The sequence below is a fragment of the Typopeltis vanoorti genome, chromosome 10, assembly GCF_054136105.1.
Source record: "Typopeltis vanoorti isolate ZY-2024b chromosome 10, IOZ_Tvanoo_1.0, whole genome shotgun sequence".
Classification (NCBI taxonomy): Eukaryota; Metazoa; Arthropoda; class Arachnida; order Uropygi; family Thelyphonidae; genus Typopeltis; species Typopeltis vanoorti.
Genome location: NC_143558.1, coordinates 113,179,028 through 113,201,723, shown reverse-complemented (window position 1 = coordinate 113,201,723; position 22,696 = coordinate 113,179,028). Strand labels below are relative to the sequence as shown.

The 22,696-nt window shown below is 35.7% G+C and overlaps 1 protein-coding gene across 2 annotated transcripts in view; it reads right to left on the bottom strand.

Annotated features, from left to right (window-relative positions):
• The window catches only part of Acf (ATP-dependent chromatin assembly factor large subunit), a 383,051-nt gene that overhangs the window by 277,609 nt on the left and 82,746 nt on the right, over positions 1 to 22,696 (bottom strand). For both annotated transcript variants that reach the window (XM_090399798.1, XM_090399799.1), the window contains 2 exons: positions 22,486 to 22,596; positions 12,295 to 12,382 (listed from right to left, as the gene is read on the bottom strand). In XM_090399798.1, coding sequence (XP_090255924.1) covers positions 12,295 to 12,382; positions 22,486 to 22,596 — 199 coding nt within the window. The remainder of the gene's footprint in view (positions 1 to 12,294; positions 12,383 to 22,485; positions 22,597 to 22,696) is intronic.

The following is a 22,696-nucleotide window of genomic DNA, read 5'->3' as shown; positions in this document are numbered from 1 at the left end:
CGTCAGTTGTATGAAAAAAAGAAACAGAATGCCTGCTAAATTACGTTGGCTCAATTCTTTGTTAAGAAGCAGAATAATAAATTTATATTCTGAATATGTTTTATTGTCTTTCAGCTTCGTGGTTTTCCTTTAACTAGGCCCTGAGACATACCCTAACCCTAATTATTTTATAAAATACATTAAGGGTCAAAAAAGAAATCTGAGGAATGAATTATATGTTTTCCCACAGGTTATTATATTCGATTAGTGCGTTTCCAATTAATGCACCTGTCTTAAAGAACACGTTAGGCACACTATTCGAGGGATGACTGTATGTATGTGTGTATAGATGGATGGATGGATAGATCGATAGATAGAGAGAGAACAGAAAGAATAGAAAAGAGACACGAGAAATGCTAACACTGCATTAATAAGGAACGTATTGGAATAATCGCAGCTTAAAAGTAGCAAAAGAGGGGATGTCTATTGGTAAAAGCTTTATCATTAATTTCCTGATATGCACCTTCAAGTGAAGTACAAGCAACTATAACAACATTGTGATGAAATTAATTATTATTATTAGAATATTAATCTCCTATCGACAATTTTCCTCCAAATTAGTCCACTTGTCAGAACTCCAATACTGTCATATCTTTCACTGTTTTAAGGCACTGACTAAATCAATCCGCCTAGACCTTAGTGTTATGGATCTTTTTCCTGCCATCCTGGCACCAAACACCTGTTTTACTAATCTTTCTTCTCACATAAGTGACCATACCATCTTTGTTTAGCCCTGCTCACAAATTCTTCAATGATCATAGCTTAAAACTGCTTTGAAAACCATCTCGTATACAGATTACCTTATTTTTTTTTTTTTGCTAATTTCTCTCTCATTCCATATAAATTTATTCAGCTGGTTCCCCACATACCAGCATTGTTTATTTAATGAAACATTCAATAATTACATATAATTCCTTTTAAGACTAAGGATACAAAATGTGAGTGATTACTTTTATCATTTCTGGATCCCCCACCCCCGGGAAAATATACATGGCCAAGATCTGTTATCTTCATCACAAAAAACACCAAAGCAAAGTATAATTCAAATCCATCCTGAACTAATTAAGTAAGCAACAGTGTCCTTTGATTCTGCACATGCTTACACACACACACACACACACACAGTTTTTTTTTTTTTTTTCCTTCTCAGGTGTGGCTTAAAGTTTTTTATTAAGTCATCATGATGGTATTTGCCAAATTAAAGATGACAAGAAATTATACTCTTGGTTTGATCCTTTAGCTTCTGCCTATTTTCATTTCATTGTCTTTTTATTGCTGGTTTTCATACCAAATATATTGCAAAAGTAATTCAATTTAGCCAGGAATCTTGCAGACCTGTACTGAATTTATTTAGAACTATAACATCACCAATTGTGATATCAGGTTTAATTTTTTGTAATAATATAAAAATGACAACCAATTAGTTTTGCAACAGATACTTGTGGCCTTTTCAAACAAACAAAAATACAATAAAAAAAACTAACATGAACAATGTAGGAACTGTTATAAGTTGAAGTGAAAATCACATGGAATGTGGCAACGATTAGCTATTGGTCAGCAATTTTTTTTTATTTTTATATGTTGGGCCCATAATACAGGAGGTTGGCTAGTCAACCAATAGTACGTTAGTACCGTATATGGGTGGTGGGTTGCAAAAGGAGAAACTTGTTTACATTTGATTTGAACGCCTGTATGTTGTATTCCTTGGGAAATACGTCTGGGGGAAGACTGTTCCACAGTACTGCAGTAGCAGGGATGAATGAGGATGAAAAGAAACTTGTTCTGTGGGTTTCGAGGTGTACTGTGAAAGGATGTTGGACGGCAGCTGTATGTGTTCCAATGGGCTTAGTACAGGATGAGGGAATTATTGATGCTGTTTCAGATGAACATTTCCCATGGAAATATTTATAGAATATACAGATTGCAGAGACCAAGCGTCTATGTGAAAGTGGGGGGAGTGAGTTGGTGAGGGATGGGTCATTTATTAGTCTAATTGCTCTCCTCTGTATTGAGTCAAGCATTTTGAGAGAGCTTTTAGGAGCCCCACCCACATGTGAGAGCAGTATTCAATACCTGGGCAGATTTGTGACTTGTATAGTGTTAACAGCTGTTTGGAGGTTTAGCGTCTTGAGTGAAAGAGAAAACCTAGTTTTTTGGAAGCTGAGGATGCAATGGTTGTGATGTGTTTATGCCAGGAGAGGCTTGATGTCAAGGTAATTCCAAGCAGAGAAATTTCATCTTGTCTGAGAATTTGAGTGTTATTGAAAACAATGCTGGGGGAAAATGGTTCTTTTTTGTGAGAAATAAGACAGAACTGGGTTTTACTGGTGTTGAAGTTGACGAGGTTATCTGGGCCCCATTGGTGGATGTCTTGAAGGTCAGAATTAAGGGCAGTGGTGATTGATGTTCTGTGGGTTGAGGTGAGTTGTGCAGAGTAGGGTTTGTCAAATGAAAGGGAGGAATGTAATGTGCTGTCATCTGCAAAACTGTGTATTGGGTTAGAGGTCAACTGAAGTAGGGTCATTGATATATAGAAGGAAGAGGGTCGGTGAGAGAACTGAACCTTGTGGGACCCCAAGCATTAGTTGGATGGTGAGAGGATAGGGAGCCATCTACCATCACACATAGTGTGCATCCAGACAGGAAGCTGGCAATCCATCTGCAGAAGCCCTGAGGCAGTCCAAATGACAGGAGTTTGCTTATTAAGCCTTTGTGCCAGACTCAGTCAAAGGTTTTGGAGATATCAAGTGCAACTATTTGAGATTCACCGAATTTCTCCATGGCATTTGTCCAGTGATGGGTGATGTATGAGAGTAGATCTCCTGTTGAACGGCTTTGACGGAATTCGTACTGGCAGTTGCTTAATAGCTGGGTACCTTCAAGGTAGATTAGAAGTTGAGAGTTTATGATTTTCTCCATTACTTTAGATAGGATTGAAGTAAGTGAGATAGGGTTATAGATGGCAGTGATTTGTCACCCTTTTTAGGAATGGGTTGAATATAGGCCAGTTTCCAGGTTTTGGGATATATATATATATATATATATATATATATATATATATATATATATATATATATATATACAGGGTGTTCGGGATAAATTTGACAGTTTCGTAAGGAAAAAGAAAATCTTCTTTGTATCTATTAAATTTAATGAATTGACAAAAAAACATTACAGGCAGAGTTAATTACAATACTATCAACAAGATTTACTCAAAATAACCACCATTAGCATCGATCACAGCTTCAATTCTGCTTCGGAACCTCGAACAAGCTGATGCTACAGTCTCCCTGGGAAGGGCCGCAAAAACTGTTTTAATTTTATCCATTAACTGGGCTTTTGTATTACTGGAAGTGCGATTGGTGTCTTTTTCAACTGCGCCCCATACAAAATAATCCATGGGGTTAAGGTCTGGGGAGTTTGGAGGCCAAACATTTGGACTGGTGAAGTCGTAGAAATTTTCAGACAACCATTTTTGACTTTTCCCAGAGGTGTGGCAAGGGGCCGAATCCTGCTGCAATACATACGGCCTACCATTGGCTACCCTTGTTATCCAGGGCTTGACTACAGTTAGCAACTCCACGAACAAAGCCCGAATTCCAATGCCAGGGTTCTTCAACACCTGTTCCTGCAGATTTGCGAGGAATTCTGCTGTACGAACGCAATCAGATCGTCTGCTAGGGATCTTTCTTCTTGCTACATCCTCGTAGTCACCATTGCAAGTCTCTAGTTCATGCCTGATTGTTTTTACTGTATTCAGGGAGCATTGGGCAGCAGTCGTAATATCCTTATTTTGATGGCGGGCACGAATCATCATGATACAAGTTATTCTCTTCCATGATTCAGGCGGGTTCCAGCTATCCATCCTTTCTGACATCTTGTATATGAATGAAGAAGGGTCCAAACTTTTAAATGAAGAGAAGTGTGTGTTAATACATGTAACTTACGGAAAAATATAATTAATTATAAATATGTCAAATTTATCCCGAACACCCTGTATATATACACCAATGGAGTAAGAGAGTGTGTACAGGTGACATAGGGAGTCAATTCCGATGCACAGACCTTCAGGATAATTGGGGAATGCCGTCACAGCCAGGAGACTTTTTTTGTGTCTAATTTAGACAACAGATTTTTTGGCAAAAGGATACAGGGGCATTGTATGTTGGGTAGTTGGAATGACTGGATGGCATTTGCCATTATCAGTTATGTGTGCATTGGAGGCAAAGTGTGATGCCAGGAGATTAGCTTTTTCTATGGATGATTGTGCCATCCAGGTACGGCATAGTGTAGGGCAAAAGTTACGGCCAATTCCCTTGGCAAGAGACTAAAAGGTACGGCTGACGTTTGGACAGTCTGCAAGATTCCTGCTTTTGGTCCATTCAAATTTCATTTTGGAAGTACTGATAATTTTCTTGCATTTGTTTCGGGGCTTCAGTATAGGCATTGAATGAGGATGGGGTTCTTGATTTGAGCCAGTTGTGGTATGCAAGACAGTTGTCTGAAAAGTTAAAAAGTCAGATGTGCAGAAAAATCTAATGAGTGATTTCCAAATATCATACAGGATCAATCATTGATTCCGATTAAGTGTACCTTTTAAGCCAGTGATTCTCAACTCATGGGGCGTGTGAAATACTGAAGGTGGGGGGTGGGGGGGCAAAGAAAGTGGAAATCAAAGGAAACTGAAAAACTACTTTGCTGAAACAAAAGCATTTAATGACACAAAAACATAAAATAATAAAATGTATAAAATCCAATGTACTGAATAAACTAGTCATGCTATGGGAACATATTATTTTTGCAAAATATACTGAGCAACTAATTAAAACTAAACAATAACAATGAATCTAAAACTTAATGGCTTCCTTGGGCCTGGGTTGCAAATCAAAGCTTTTCATATGATGGTGATACATTGGAAATTGACACTCTTAGTTCTCTTTCTATATTTAACTGAGATCTATATTTTCTTTTTAAGGCAGCCACTGCAGAAAACCCTATTTCACAAAGATAAGATGTTGGAAATGGCTGAAGTGTACAAAAAGATCCTGACTTGAGTGCAGAATATTCATTATCAACAATGGCCCAAAATTCAAACAGCGATTTAGATGCAAATTGTCTTTTGATTTTGCTACTTGATGCGAAGTCTATAAATTGTTTCTCTTCTTCAATTGAGAAACCTTCAGGGATAATTTGAAATGGGAGAAAACCCACCCGTACATTGCCATTATGTTCTCATCGGTTATAAAATAGTTTCTAAAATTCTTTGTCAATATTGTTAAATGATTTTCAATAGTTGCAAATAAAACTTTGATGTGTTGCTCTTCTGCCTTATAGGTTTTGATAAATTCATCCACATCTGCACACATTTCTGATTTTTGTTGGTTTATCTTTGTTCCATAATTCTAGTTTTTTTTTACAAAAAGCATTAACTCTGTCACTCATTTCTAAGATATGCATATTTTTTCCTTGCCATTCCAGGTTTAATGTACCAAGTTGCTCAATTTCATCACAAATAGGTGGTCTCTAAACTTCTCTGCTTCTTCATGATTTTCCTCTTCCAAGAAGTTTGCTATTTCATCTCTTAATTTGCAAACACGTAAACATTTCCGCTGTGATAACAATCTTGTCTCGCAGTAAAATAGTAATGCTGAATGTTCCGCTCCAACCATGTCTTTGCAAAGTTCAGAAAACAGTCTTGATTTTAAGGGTCTCATTTTTAAATAACTGGTCTAGACATTGTGTTGACTGTTGTCAACACAATGTTTAGACCAGGACTCATTTTCCTTTGCAGCAAGAGCTTCTCTATGAATCATGCAATCTGTCCAAATACACTGTGGGGATTTTTCCCTCACAAGGGCTTGTAAACATTTAACCCCTCTAGAACATAACTTGAGCACCATCAGTGCAAATTCCTACACAATTTTTCCACTGCATGTTTGCCTTGCATATAAAATCATCCAATATTTTGAATAATTCATGTGCTGTGGCTCTTCTTTCTACTGGTTTGCAAAACAATAACTCTTCAATTGCCGATAATCCATTGCAAAATCAAACATTAGCAATTAAATGACAATCCTTGTTGCTATCCATTGCCTTGTCAAGCTGAATTGAGAATAATTGGTCACAAAGCTTCGACAAAAGTTGTTGCATATCTTCACATATATTATCAATTTGCTGAGCAACAGTATCATTTGATAGAGGTATGCAATGTAGTTGTTTAGTAAAACTTTCTCCAAACATAGTTTCCACAATATCAATCACAGCTGGCAGAATTAGGTCTTCTGCAATAGTGTGGGGCTTTTTCCACCTAGCTATTTTATATGCAACTTTGTAAGAAACTAGTCAAGTTTTTTTCATTTATAGACAAAGCCTTTTTTTAATGCTAAATTTTGGCTTTTCAAAATATTTCAGTTTGGCAGCAAAGAAGACCTCTCAAGGTTTGTTAACATACTCCTTACGAAGTGTTTCCAAATGTCTTTTAATTTCTATACTATTTTTGAAAGATTTGATGATGTATTTAAATTTGTATGAATATTTAAAAATTTTAATTAATTCCTAGTTTTTTTTTCTTTGCTAACTTATGGGTTTTGTCAGTGTCTCAACACAACAATTGCAAGGGGGAAGGTAGTAGTGGGGACACAAAAACTAATATTAAAAAATGGGGTACACATGAAAGAGGGTTGAGAAACACTCTTTCAAACAGATGACCATAGTAGATTCCTTTATGTTACGTGCAGTGAAGTTGTCCTCTTATACGGTAACAGTTCCTACATATTCCGTATCTTAATAATGTTATAGTTCATATTAGCCTTTTTATCATATTTTTTTCTTCCTAATCCTGAAGAAGATACAAATACCTGTTGCAGTACCAGTCAATTTTCATTTTTATATTGTTATGCCAAATAAACCCAATGTATTTATCTTTATAATAGATTTTTATTAGTCAAAAGTCTAGATAATCATCACAACTTTCCTTCATAATGTGATCCATATAGATAATGAATAAGAGTGGAGACAATGTGCACCCTGGTTGTACACATGATATAACAAACCATCCTCCTGTACTTCTTCCAATTCTAACTGCTGACTTACAATTCAAACAGTATTGCTCGATATAACGTCCCATTTACACCATATAACTGCAGTGTTTTGAAGAGCTTTCCTCTTGGCACCTTGTCACATGCCTTTTCCAGATCTATGAAACTTAAATACAGGTACTTGTTACAATCCTAAGATTTTTCAACTGTTCATCTTAAAGTATACTTGATGATATCAATATGAAACTGTTGATGAGATGCTGGTAAAGTTTTCTCCCAAAGTGTCTGCAATAGCTTTTGATCAGCAATAATACATCTATTACGTCTGTAGATAGACAAATGGTGTGTTCTGTATCTACCTTTCATCTTCCAGAAATTATTACGGATAATTTTTGCACTGGCTGTTTTGATTAATTGATGATGTAAATTGGATCCAGGATTTTTTTGGACTCTGACGTCTCACATAACGTGCTTTGGCTCCCAACATGTTTAAATTTGTTGTGGTATGGTATCTACAAAACATACCCCATACTCTATCTTGATCTTTTTAGGCTACTTGCCACTCTTGGTTTCACCAAGTCTTTGGACAAAGTGGAAATCAGGATGATGTTTTCAGAATTGCTGCAGTTGCTGGGTGGACAATAAAATCTGTTGCATACTTCACTGCTATCAAATATTGCAAGGTGGGAAAATGTATTCCAGTCAGCATGGTCCATTTTCCATGTTGGCATCTGTATAGGGGACACAGTAATAAATAATGGGAAAATAATCACTCCCATATCCATTTTCTTCAACATCCCATGAGAACAGGGGAGTAGAGTGTAAGATTGACTGCAGAATAAGAGTGAGTAGGTATATGGAAGAAGTTTTATTACTCTGTTATTAATAGAGGTCGATGGTTATGAAACATTCACTCAATGATATGATCTTATCAATTTGTATTGGCACTACCCCACAGTGTTATGTCCATTAAAGTCACCCATTAGGAGTATGGGTTCAGACAGTTGAAATATGATATTATCCAATTCCGTTTCATTTAATTCAGAACCTGGCAGGAAATATATTGAGCATACTGTGATAAGAAACTCCACAGAGAAGTATTAAGTTGGACATGATGGAAACTAGTGTGGCTACTCTCCATGAGCAGAATCATCTCAAGTTCTGAAATTGCATACAAGGGTGGCATTCCTGAAGGTAGGAATCTCAATGGGTTTTAAATATGCTTCTTGCAGACAGAAACAAAGCCTACAGAAACAAGCACCTACTCCTGTTTCTGGAGTAGGTGCTTGATATCATCGATATTCGGGCAAAACCCATGACAGTTCCAATGTAAAAATTTTCTTATTGTTTAGGCTTCATAAACATGTTTGATTTCCAGGAGGTTGGGAACTTACCCTTGTTGGTTTTATATTTCTCATTAGATTTTGAAAAGTATGGATGGCAAGTGTCCATCTTTCTTTCTAGAAAAATATCCAGTATGTCATCAGATGTGTCACTACCACTGGATACTGAAGCAATCTATTCTTTTATGTGGGAATGTCTAATAACTATAATCCGGTAATAATGTTTTTTCACAAGTGGGAACGGAATCATTTTTCATAGTGAGACCTTACATTGTGCAATTGATGCACTTAACAGAGAAACATTCACAATCGTAAGTTCAGGTATGGCAAAATTATCAAATGGCAGAACCATCTAAAGTTCTGCAATTGCATACAAGGGTGACATTCCTGAAGGTAGGAATCTCGATGGGTTTTAAATATGTTTCTTGCAGACAGAAACAAAGCTTTGTGTTTCTGTAGTAGGTGCTTGATATCATCGATATTCGGGCAAAACCCATGACAGTTCCAATGTAAAAATTTTCTTATTGTTTAGGCTTCATAAACATGTTTGATTTCCAGGAGGTTGGGGACTAACCCTTGTTGGTTTTATTTATCATTAGATTTTGAAAAGTATGGATGGCAAGTGTACATCTTTCTTTCTGGAAAAATATTCAGTATATCATCAGATGTGTCACTATCACTGGATACTGAAGCATCTATTTTTTTATGTGGAAATGTCTAATAACTATAATCCGGTAATAATTTTTTTCACAAGTGGGTTCTTGAATGGAACCATTTTTCAGAGTGAGCCCTTACATTGTGCAATTGATGCACTTAACAGAGAAACATTCACAATCGTAAGTTCAGGTATGGCAAAATTATCAAATGGCAGAATAGATATCCAAGTTTGAATAGCTATTAACACATTCTTAACTGCTACCCTCCCACCATAAAAGAGGATCTCAGAATAGGTATGGTAGTGGCTAATTTCCTTTTTGCATCTTGATATATTTTGTTCTGTTTTAATCTTTTGTATTTCTTTTTCATCTTTCCACTTCTGACTTGCATGAGAGTATGCTGGATTATCTCTCTGACAGTTTACACATTTAGTTTTCTTTGCAGAGCAAGACTGCTTACCATGCTCTTTACTAGCACACCGGGCAAGGTGGCAGAGCCACAACAGGCCTTTTGGACATATTTATTGCATTGGAAGAATTTTAGTCGATTAGGGATGTACAGTCTAACAGGACAATTGAAATACCCTGCTTTAACTGATGTTGGAAGCTTAGGAGTATGAAAATTATGGATGATCTTTTTGGTTGGAACCAGGTAATCATCCCTATGGATCAGGATACCTCATACCACCCCTCCACCCCGATCTTTCAGCTATGAACATACCTCCACATCAGGAGATCCCATTCTGAGATCACTCCTCCATAGGAAGTAATGATTGAATGGATGTAACTGTTATTGGTATTCCACCCACTCATTTTGCTTGAATGTTGTTGACATGATGTTCCTAAGAGGAAATTGCCTGAACATTAGTTTCTTGACAGTTTTGGGAGAACCTGCCAGTCATTCTAAACCCTTTTGGATGAAGAAGGGTGACATTTTTCCTATTGGTTTTTGACCTGTTGCACATTTGATCAGAAAAACTGATACATTTATACTGGTATCACACCATTTGTTTCTTACTTCTGTTATCGAAAGGTGCATCAATGGAATCATTACTTGATCGGAACCCACAAAAAACTGAGGATGAAGGATTCATGCTTAAGTAGTTTTTTGTTTAGTGCCAGAGAACTCCACCCACCACAAAAGCCACCCACTCTCCAGCAAGATTGAGTGTAATCAATCAAGCATTGATTACACTCAGATGTGGAATGCCAGGGTTATCCTGGACACTATATGACCACCACAAGTCTTGGGTCCTGTTCCCAGACCATGGAGAAGGAGACTTACTACAGCACACCTGACCCTTGCAAGGCCCACTAGCTGAATGATCCTATCCAGGCCCACCCATCTTGCTGAAGCAGAGGGCAAATTAGTGCCAAACTACCAGGATCCTCCCGTAAAGTTATGTTGATTTTGTTAATGTTAAATTTTTGTTATATTTACCTACATCGGATCTTACTAAATCTCCAATTATTCTACCGCTGTGGCAATGTAAAATCACGTTAATTTGATATATACCTTTACCTATCTACCTTACTTACTCATTTGTCTCTCTTAAGTCTCATTAATTCCTTACTCACACAAATCTTAGTATTTCTCTATCTGCTGGCTGCTATAAACGCATTGAATGATGGTGCACCGCACTGTTAACAAAGACAACTGCTTCAGGCTAGAGCCAATCCCCTTGTTATAATTCTAGTATTAACCCTGTTTCTAATTTTGGAAAAATTTATTTGTTAACACTGTGCCATCCAAAATTATTAGACTAGAGAAGCTTCGTTATCTGAGAGAAAACACTCAGAATGGCACAATATTCAATATTCATACAATTACTATTCCCAAATTTAACCAAAACTTGTGTCTCAATTTCACTGCAGTCGTGGCTACCCCCAAAATTTTTGCTTCGCACAGGTTCTACTTTATGAGTGGTGTATTGAGAACATAGATCAGGCAAGATATTAGGTTGACAAGAAAGGATTTATTCATAAAAAAAATACGTTACAATTACTTAACTAAACTAACTCAGTCATGCAAGTGTAACCTGGGCAAACAATAACTCAACATGAAACAATATCTAATACTAAACACATCATGAATTCCTTCTAATTACTTAACATTCTTAGGTAATCATTTACCAAATCTTGGTCTCAGGAACTATCTGACTATAACAAAACTATATATATCACTCTGGCTTTCTCTTTTGATCATCTGTTATATTCTTACGGCTCAATGTTTCTTCTTCCGGTTTACTGCTTTCTGAAAGGACTGGCTAGCGAATACGTTCACGATTCACTTCCTTCAATGTAGGCGAAGCTGGTCTGCAGGGATTGATCCACGTGGTTCCGCACACCATCTCGGTCTACACTGATTATACCGCTGTGCTGAGGCCTATGCTCATGCTGGATCTCTGTCTGACCGCATAGCTGCCTATAGACATCGTCCTTCTCAACCGCACTCGAACTTCCTTCTCCGGGAACGACAGGAACAAGATGAAAAAAAGCCCCGAATTGGCATTGCCAAACTTTATATATTCACTGCTGTGATATTCTCCCCACTACGTCATTGTTTTTACCCGGCACCCAATTCTTCTGAACTCCATGCTGTCTCTCCTCCTTGCGTGTCCATGTATAACTCCCGCGCCTTTTAGACTTTACGTATGTGACTGCCTCTGGACATGTTTTTAATCAGTTTATCTCTTCTGTAACTTTGATCTAAACTTTGGCATACTAACATTTTTTCACCTATTTTCAACCTCTGTTGTATTCACAAAGACACTTAATATTATAATACATATGGAAATTTTTTTTACATCATGGATTTCGTTATTTTTCAATCAATATCACCCTTACCAATATACAAGTATTTCTCCGAGAGTTTTGATACTTGTTAGATCTGAATGAAATGTAGTACAATAAATTTCTACTTCATTCAAGATTTAACACTCTTTTTCAGATGTGACCCAGTACAGATACCATATGTGTGACAAATGTCACATAATCTTAAGTATTTCAAAAAAGGCCACAAGACAATCACATAATGAAATCCACTCACCTACTGGTTATGTTCTTCTCAATCACAACTAAGTGGTTCACATTTAAAAATAAACGTATAGAATCATTTAGAAGTATTCATATCATAAAAGAACAGGAATCTACTAACTCATAACAGAACAAGTAGGATTTACATTCTTTTGAAAGAAACTAAAAAATAAATTAACATACCTTTATTTTCCAAATACCATCCTTAAAATTCACGTGCTGTTTTATGAAAAGTTTACTCTTGTCTCTAGTATACGAACCTTTCTTGCGACTAAGAGATAATTAAAATAAAAAAAAAGAAAAGAATTTGTATGAATACATAATAAATATGGAAGTATTACAAGTTAAATGAAGTATAACCATATAACATGGTTTAGAAAACAAAAGCAATTATATTTTTAAACTGTATATTTTGATTTAACACAGTTCAAATGGAGCTTGTTTTTAAAATTTCTGTTTGAATTCAGCTCTGTTAAAAAGGGTATTTTCATTAAAAACAAAATTAATAACAGAAAAACTCACGTAAAAAGATTATTTAATAGTATAATTTTCGGCTGTGTGTCACAGGCATCTTCAGTACATTTTAAGCTGAAATTAAACAATAATTGACAATTCCAAAAAGCGCCACCTAAGTAGCTAATGTAAGATAACTAAAAAGGTTAATAAATTTACTGACTAAAAAAAAAAAAAAAAGTATATATACAATAAAAAAAAAAAGCTGTTTTGAAAAGTACTATCTCCCATAAAGTGGATAGACGTAAACCATCGGATCTATTTAAGTTAGGAGAGTGAAGTAAAGTTTCACGTGTTTCTTTATAAAGCCATTCCACGAGGAACAGAATTTTGTGAAGGGCTCTTGTCTTCTTCCAATGAACTCTATGTCTAGTGATGATAGCATGTGCTGCAAGTCCAGACTGTTCAGGTTCATGGTATTGAATATAAGATTGGTGTTCTTCTAGCCAAATGGAGGCAGATCTTCCTGTTTGTCCAAAATAAGATAATCCACAAGAGCAAGAAATCTGGTAGTAGACACCTGGATAATTAAGATGTGGAAACCTGTCCTTTGGACAAGTGAGAAAGGTGGAGATTTTTCTGAATGGTTGGAAGGCAACAAAAATATTTGGTGGTTTTAAAACTTTTGCTCTACGTTCACTAATGCCTTGTACATAAGGGATAGGAATGCACATTATTTCTTCTGTATTTGAAGAGGAAGACACATTAAAACTACTCAAAGCTCTTTTGATGAAGGAATTCTTATATTCATTAGATAGAAAGGAAGAAATAATATATTGCAGTTCTTTCTGTAATAGATCATCTGAAGAACTAAAGGAGTGGGCCCGATGAACCAGCGTTTTAATAGTTCATGCCTTTTGACTGGGATGGTGATGAGATTCAGCATGGATATAATGACCTACATTTATGAGTCTTCTTTCTATAGACCAAGAAATGTAGGTTATCATCTGGTTGGCGAAGAATTAAAAGATCTAAAATGGCTAACTGCTTATTTGATTCTACTTCTAGGGTAAACTGGATCCAAAAATGTCACTGACATATCTGAACCAATGAGTAGGTCTGGGAGAAATGTTGTCAAAGATACGTTGCTCAAAATGTTCCATAAAGAAGTTGGCGATAGCAGGAGAAAGAGGATTGTCCATTGCTGTTTTCTTCCATTTGTTGATACAACTTATTTTTAAAGCAAAAATAACTACAATGTATTTCAAAATCAAATATTTTACAATGTCTGAAGGAAATTCCTGTTGCAGTAATTCAATGCTTTCAGATAAAGGAACATTTGTAAATAAAGAAACAACATCTAAACTGATCATGATATCTGAAAAGTCCAAATGAAGATCTGAAATTTTATTTTTGAAATCGTATTTTTAATATAAGTATCAGTTCTAGTTGAAGAAGTGAGTAAATTTGATAAAAATTTTGTAAGTAAGACAACTTATACAATCTACAACTGGCCTCAACGGAATGCCTAGTTTATGAACTTTCGGAAGACCATACAATCTAGGTCTAGGTGGACGACAGAAGAAGGTATTAAGTTTTTTTCTTTTGATCTTCATCCCATGTAGATACATTATCTATAAGAGAATTAAGTCTCTTCAATTGACTCCAGGCAGGATCCGATGTAAGAGGCCTGTAAGTTGAATAGTCGCGGAGTAATAGAGACATTTTTCTCTCATATTCCTTCCTATCTTGAATAACTACAGCCTTCCCTTTGTCAGCTTTTGTAATAATTAAATTCTTATTATTCTTCGGTAATTTCAGTGCTTTAAATTCACAGTAAGAAAGATTAGGACGAGGAGGCTTTGCATTAAAAAGAATTTTTGCATATTCAAAATGTAACCTGTTGGCTGTTTTTTGGGATAAGGATCGAATACCTCTGCCTATTTTATGAAAAAAATCCATCAGAGACACCTTATTCAACGCAACGGCAAAATCATGTCCTTATGATAAAACAAAAATGTTCACTGTCTGTTAGCGGACGTCCAGAAACATTGATAATAACTTTATCTGTATCAATAACATTAGTACTGGATCTAGGCAGGCTGACTAGTGATTCAAACTTGCATTTTAACTTATCACGAGAATCATTAAAAACCTTCAGGTAAGAATTAGAAGATATGCGCAATATAGTGTTAAAAGTTTCAGCCATTGAAACTTTTTTTAATAATCTTTTTATGTGAGTTTATTAATTTCGTATTTATATGTCTACTCATGATATTCCCTTATTAAAAGGTATTTTCATTATAATTATCATTTCCTAGAACAGTACACATGTACTTAAACTTGAATTTTAGGAACCCCCACCCCATCCTAGATGTTTTAAATATCGAGGAGTACTCTAAACTACAGAATGCAGACAACTGGCAAAAAAAAAAAGAAAAAAAAAAAAAAGGTAAATATGATTCCCCGGAGTTAAGCCAACAGATGATCCATTATATTCACTTGCCATTGTTTCCTGAAAGCAGAAGGGTGCTATTCTGATTCCTCGAAGTTAAGGTGTTCCATTACGGAAGCCACACCTAATATAAAGCTGCTTGGAAGGAGCTAAGTTGTTTGCTAAACAATAATTTCTTGTTTATAATTCGAAATATTTACAAGTCTTTTTTTTTCGTGTACAGTTTTTTTCGTTATACAGGTATGTATAACAGGTATACAATTATACATACCTGTACACAGTTATGCATAGAAGTTCTGTACGCATAATATCATCATCATCAATTTCCTGCCATGTACCCTCAAGGGGTGCACAGGATATGATAGTACTACATGAAAAATTTACATCATTACTAACTTCCTATCTACAATTTTCCTCCAAATACGTCTGTTAAATGTCAAGACTCCAGTATTATCAGGTCTTATATTTCTGTCTTCTAAGGCACTTTTTATTGTATTAATCCACCTATATCCACCATCCTCTGGGTCTTTTTCCTGCCAACCTATCAGAGAACAACACTTGTTTTGCTAATCTTTCCTCTCCCATTCTGTTTAAGTGACAATACCACCTGAGATTAGCTCTGCTAATGCATTCCTAGATGCTGACAATATCAAGTTCTTTCCTAATCATCTCATTTTTAATATGATATTGCCATTGATGCCATCTGTACATGCCTCTAATCTTTCTCAGGACTCTCATATCTGCGGTCTCTAGTCTGTGGTCAAGTGTTTTACTTCCGACCCAACTCTCAGATCCATAAGTTAAAACTGGTTTGAACACTGTCTTGAATATAGCTAATTTAGTGTTTTGGCTAATTTCTCTCTTATTCCATATAAATCTATTCAGTTGACTTCCTACTATACAAGCTTTGTTGATTCTGTTATCTATTTCCATATATAACTTACCACCTTCACTAAAATTCGTGCCTAAGTAGCTGAAATGTTTTACTTGTTCTATAAGTTCTCCATTCACAATGCAGTTAATATTTTCAATGAATCTGCCTATTTTCATTGTCTTTGTCTTGTTATTGCTGACCTTCATACTATATTTTTACAACAGTTATTCAATTTACTCAGAGAATCTTGCAGACTTGTAGCAGATTTATTTAGAAGTACATCATCCGCATAAAGCAAAGAGCTGACATTAACATCTCTAATTTTGATATCATATTTAATACCACTTTCCTTCATAATGTGATCCATATAGATAATGTACATCCTTGTCTCACACCAGATTCAACATTAAACCATCTTCCTATACTTCCTTCAATTCTAATTGCTCACTTACAACTGAAATAAAGACTAAGTACTGCTTGATATAATGCCCCATTGACACCATATAACTGTAGCGTATTGAATAGCTTCTCTATTGGCACCTTGTCATAGAAGTATAACAAGGTGCCAAGAGAGAAGCTATTCAATAGAGAAGATATTTAAATTTTATCAATTTGGAAAATTGACAAAACTTAAATACAGATCTTTGTTATATTCCAATGATTTCTCAAATATTTGTCGTAAAGTGAAGCTCTGATCCTGACAGCCTCTATTTGACCTGAATCCAGCTTTACCAAGCTTTTCTTCCACACTTCTTCTCAACCGTTTCTCAACTATACTTGCATATATCTTACCAGGAACACTCAGTAGGGATATACCTCTGTAATTCTCACATTCAGTTTTGCTTCCCTTTTTATATATGGGTACTATGAGAGCTCTACTCCAATCAACGAACAAGGATGGGCTGGCAATTTGGGATTTAGCCAACCAAATTGTATTCTTATTGGTTAAACCAAAATACAAAATGATGGTACAACACGACAAAATTTCATGCCGGCTGGGGTGGGACATCACCCGGTTAAACAAGGGGCCCCCGTTGTTTTCGCCAGGGAACCAGGGCGAACAGCGAAAAGTCAGCTACTGGAACAAATCTGAAAGCACACCCCAATTCAACATCACCAGAGTTACAGGTGTGCTTTCAGATTTGTTTCAGTAGCTGACTTTTTGCTGTTCGCCCTGGTTCCCTGCCGAAAACAACAGGGGGCTTGTTTAACCGGGTGATGTCCCAGCCAGAATGAAATTTTGTCATGTAATTTGGTTTAAGCCAATAAGAATACAATTTGGTCAGCTAAATCCCAAATTGCCAGCCAATCCTCGTTCGTTCAGTATCCAGGTAGATACCCACAAGGTGCACCACGAGAAAGTGAGGATTGGAGACATTAGGTCAGAAGCTCTGGTCAGTTCTCTGCATTCCTTTAAAGGCTATGTGGAGGTCTCCTCTCAGTTATAAAGCTTTGACCCTTAAACACCCCCCTTACATAATATGAAATTAGTAAAATTAATTATTGATTATTTTCAGATATCTTTGTAACATTCCCCCATTAATCATGATGTCAGATAATCCAGTTAGACAAAAGAAGAAAAGAAAAGCTTTTTCTTTTCTTTTCGTGAACTGAAGTCATGTATGGTGTGATATGAAGAATTATACAAAGACCTAGTCAAAACAGGATATCAACGATTAAACACAGAGTTCGTGGTAAAAAAATATAAAAAAACTTCAGCATTATTGGAAATTAGTGCTAATTTAGTTCATTTTACTGAAGAAAACATTTTGCCATTTCAGTATGAACAGAACAGCTGAAGTGTTTCAAGTGATGGAAGTGATTTAATTCCAGTCTCATACAAAAGAATGTGGCTACTGTCAGAAAGTGATGCCAAATAAAATTTAACTCATAATCATATGTGCAGGTGTATTTGGGCCTTTTTGAATTTGTTTTATTAGTGACACACTATTTTCTTTAAGAGAGATTACATATGTACATACTTTAAATAAGAATTTAAAATAAAAATATTCCATTAAAATTAAATAGAGTTTTATTGAATGATTTTCGTACTTTTTGTTTGAAAATAACTTATTGTTCGTATCAGGGTTTTCATATCTGGAACCAATCTACTGTGTAAATGGAGAACCGGGTGTATATATCTTAATATTTTAAATATAATTACAATGTTATCCTTAAAGTTTCTTCTTCTTTTCAGCCATTTTCTGTCCACTGCTGGACAAAGGCCTCCTCCAGTTCTTTCCACTTCTTAAAGTTTATTTACATGGAAATCATACTATCCTCCACAATATTATATTTTCTTGAGAGACTTCTCAGATCTAATCTGGAGTACACACCGTAAATACTGTTATAGCGAACTAACTCACTAATAACAAGTTAGTAAAATGCCCTGGCAAAAGTCCAACAGCATCAACTATTCTAAAAGAAATTCACCTCACAACAGGAAGTGAAAATTCTGATAAGTAATCATGAAAGACAAATATGCCATTCAAATGACTCTCAGTTATTCGTTATAATTTGGTGATAGTTGGGTGGGTGGGGGGGGTATGGAAGAGGAGGAAGAGGAATAATAGAGGAGATGCTGATAGATTATCCAAAATTCATACATCATCACTGGAGTATTTATTCATTTTGTAAGTGTTTTGTGGGGTATGCTGACAATGCCTGGGAAATCTCCAAGAGGAAGAACCACTAGCACATGGCACTGAGCAAAAGAGGAGTATTTCTTCAGTGGCCTGATACAGAAAATTTGATTTGGGGAAAGGAGAAAAAAAAGGTCAATATTCAAAGGTTTTAGATCTGAAAGAGGTGACCTCATTCTACATGACATCACCATTCCAGAGTCTAACAGAAATTATCCATACTTTGAGCATACTTATCATTTAGCAGTGTGACTATGTTTTTATAGGAAATAACATCTTGTAAAATAAATTTTGAACTGTTTGAATTGAAGTTGATGCATCTGTATATCAAATGTAACTGTAAGTCAACAAAAAGGGGCAATTGTAGGAGAAATTATTAGTGATATTCTACACGTAAAAGAATGTAAATTATTCGGCAAGATAGGGCAAAGGTCGCCCTAATGCTACAAGAGGAGTGTAAGCGCCTGCGGGTGTTACATCTGAGAAAATATCATGATGCATACATTCCCGAATTAGAAAGCCCTGTATGAGGATGGGTGAGGTCACCCAGTCGGGGACCAATTGGCAGAACGATAGGAGAAATCAAACTCGGAAAGGTGGCGCTCTTGGGGAGCGTATAAAACCTGCAACAGTGAATTGAAACCGCCCCGTTTTGTTTGTTCCTGTATTCTCACCGTGTGCTAAAAGTGTTCATTGTGATTCAGTTCTTATTTTTAAGAGCTGACCTTCGAGAAGTTCCAGCATGGCACCGCTGCAGAGCACGGTGATTGAATGTAGGCCGTCAATGAGAAGAAGCATTGACGTAAATCCATAGCAAAGAAACAGTGCCCGATTCAGGAAGTGCACGTGAATCTCACGTGGCGGTAGAATCAAGATAGCCAGAATCTTCACAAAGAAGGAAGGACGGAGAGAAACCGAAACAGTGTAGATAAGTACTTTCATATGTTCTAGCCCCTTTTAGAGAAATTGACTAACAGTACAGATGCATTTCGAATTTGTGATAAAAGGAAGTATGAAGAATTGAAATTTATGTGAATAACTCTATACCTTTGGACTGAATTTTAAGAACTATTAGTTTATTAGATATTTTGTCGTGATCCACTCGAGGGAAAATATTAATGCTAAATGCCTAGCTGGCCTAATGAGTTGTAAACTAAAATGTCAAACAGGTTGAGATAATTGAATTGTAAAGATTTAGAAATCAATGTTTAATTTCAAGAATGAAAGAAAAGTAAGAGTTTAACTTGGTATTAATAATTGTTTTGTTCCTGTATTATATTAAATAATGAATTCATTAAAATTGTTTGATACCTTTCATGCCTGTATTTCTGACCATGCTGACTGACCCTTCATAAAATTTTGAACCGATCATATATGTGCATGGGGATATCCCAATTTAGAGAGAAAAGGGACACGACTGCAAATAAACTAGAAAACCTAAGGCTTCTGAATTATAGTAAATGATATTAGTAGCACCTGATACCCTATAACTATCCTCAGGCTGAGTTTAACTCTACCCTTAAGGCCCAGGCTGGTGCAGTAAATAAATTTGCCTGAGTGAACAGGTATTTCTGGGGGCCCAAAATTGAGAAATTTGCTAGATAAGCGATAAGATCACATATTCAAGTAAGATAGACGACTTAGGGATACATGAAGATAAGGATAGCAGATAGGAGCCAAAGCATATATAAGAAAGTAGATCACGCAAAGAATAATATAAAGGGATAAAGATAAAAGATATAACAATGAGAAGGGTAGAGACGTAATAATGGTGCAGACCAGAGACAAATAAAGAGATATAACAATGGCACAGCTGGTAGGATGTGTTTGATCCAATAAACAGGGAATAAATTAATCAAATGCAGTGAAGTGGTGTCAGTCACATGAGAAGACAAGAAAGGATTTTAATTTTGGAAGGGAAAGTTTGAAATTTTGAAAAATATTGTAAGCAAAAGGAAAAGTATGTCGCTACCAACCAGTACAGAACCAAGTAATTTAGAATTCCTTAAAATGGTGGAGCCTCATCAGATTCTCCCTCAGTACACTGGAGAAAATTCTGATGATATAGGGATACATGAAGTTAAAGATAAAAGATATGACGAGCAAGGGTAGAAACGTAACAATGGCACAGACACGACGAGACACAAAAAATTAACAATGGAGCAGACCTGACACGACCACAAAAATATAACAAAGGACAGAGGCATACTTGCCAAAGTATGATGGAATGATACTTTGATAAATATGCCTCTATGCTAGACACCCAATCAAGAAGGGTAGCCAATAATGAATTTCTTAAAACTTGACCATGTTAAATCCTAGGATTGGCCATGCTGATCCATTGTTAATTAAGAATGGTGGGATTCATGCTAGTGGTTTCTAATTAATTGGCAGGCCTCCAAGCACATGCTTTAGTATGGTTAATGGATGAAAACAGTTAATAATTTTCTGAATAGTAATTTCTTAAGAAAAGAGCACTAATCTTAACCACACGTGCTTAATGAATAATACTATGCTTTCAGAGAATAAATGGCTGTGGCTGAGAAATACTGTCATTCACTAAATGGCTATACAACTCCTCAGAAATGGTTTTCTTAGTTGCCTGAACTGATGTTACTTTTTTTTTTTTTTTAATCAACCTATGAGCAAGCTGGTTATACAAATACAAAATATAATGAAGGCAGATGCATTCTCAATTGACAACAAATTGCTACTTGAAATTATGCAAACAGAAAACCCCAGAGCTTCTATTGATCATTCGATAATAATGGCCATTTTGATGAAAAGACTTGAGTTTGAATTCTGTTCAGGATGCCAAGAACATCTGTAAAATCTTAAATGAAAAGTCTATTAGTTAGTGTCATAAGGCAGTGGTGGACATTTTTCCTACAGATCACTCCAAAAATCAAACAAATCAGCTCAAAGAATACAAGCAATTAATGGACGTATCAGATGTATGTATTTGAAACCAATTAGTTCGGATATAACAGGACCTAAGATATTTAGGGGAAGAGAGAAATTTCCCAAACTCTTTTCCTTGTATATAATTCACACCTTCTCTTTATTTTAATTTCATAAGAAACAAACAAATAAACCTGTTAATAAATGGAGTCTTATTTAAGGATCACAGAGTAATTTTAGTGTGTGTTGTTGATACTCTGCATAAACACTATTTATCTGCTAGTTTCATGAAAAGGGAAGGTTCGCTTTTATACTAGTAAACATCCACACCAGCTGTCATACTTTCTCTTAAGCTCATTTACACTAGAAGCACTCACTACCTCAATAAGCAAACTGTTCCACTCACTGTAAATTAAAGATGCTATGAAATTATATGCTTGGTTTAATCCTTTATCCAAGTATAAGCAAACAAAGTTTGCATGTGAAGTAACTTCACAACTGGTTAACTCATATATAGAAGCTAATGACTTCACATCACTAATGGAAAGCACATATCCTTATGGACAAATACAGGGTGTTTCAAAAAGAATTACCTGATTTCAAGAATACAAAACGTCTTCTGTTGACTAGACGCCATCTTCTCATTAACTAAGCATAGTGGCTATTTGGGCACTAGTAGTGGCATCTAGCAGTCGTCATATTAAACTCTGGGCCAAGGCCGTTCGCATGGTGGTACGTCGCATTCATTTGTGGTTCGTGGTTGCAAAGCTATACAATTTTCAAATTGGGACATTCTTTTTGAAACACCCTGTATAATGCTATGCATTATGGGAAAGGTCACTACCCAGGGTTGGGTAATCACATTTCCAGGTTGCCCAGCCATGATGTTACCTCACATGCAAACTTTGTTTGCTTACACTTGGATAAAAGATTAAACCAAGAATATAATTTCTTGGCATCTTCAATTTATAGTATAACCAAGTGAAAAAAAATTCAATATATTTCATTCACTTGCAGTCCCATGTGGGAAAAATCCAGCTCTTACTTACCTAACAAAATTTGCATTAACTACATGATGACTTCCTTCTTCCAATTGTTTGACTTCATATTTGTATTTGGTAGGATCTAATCCATTAGTCTTTGATTTTTTGTTCTTTTCACTATAAAAGACAAAGCAAACATTCTGGCATGAATAGTGATAAATTACTATTTACATATTTTAACTCTACTTCACATGAAAATGAACTGCCAAAGATGAAT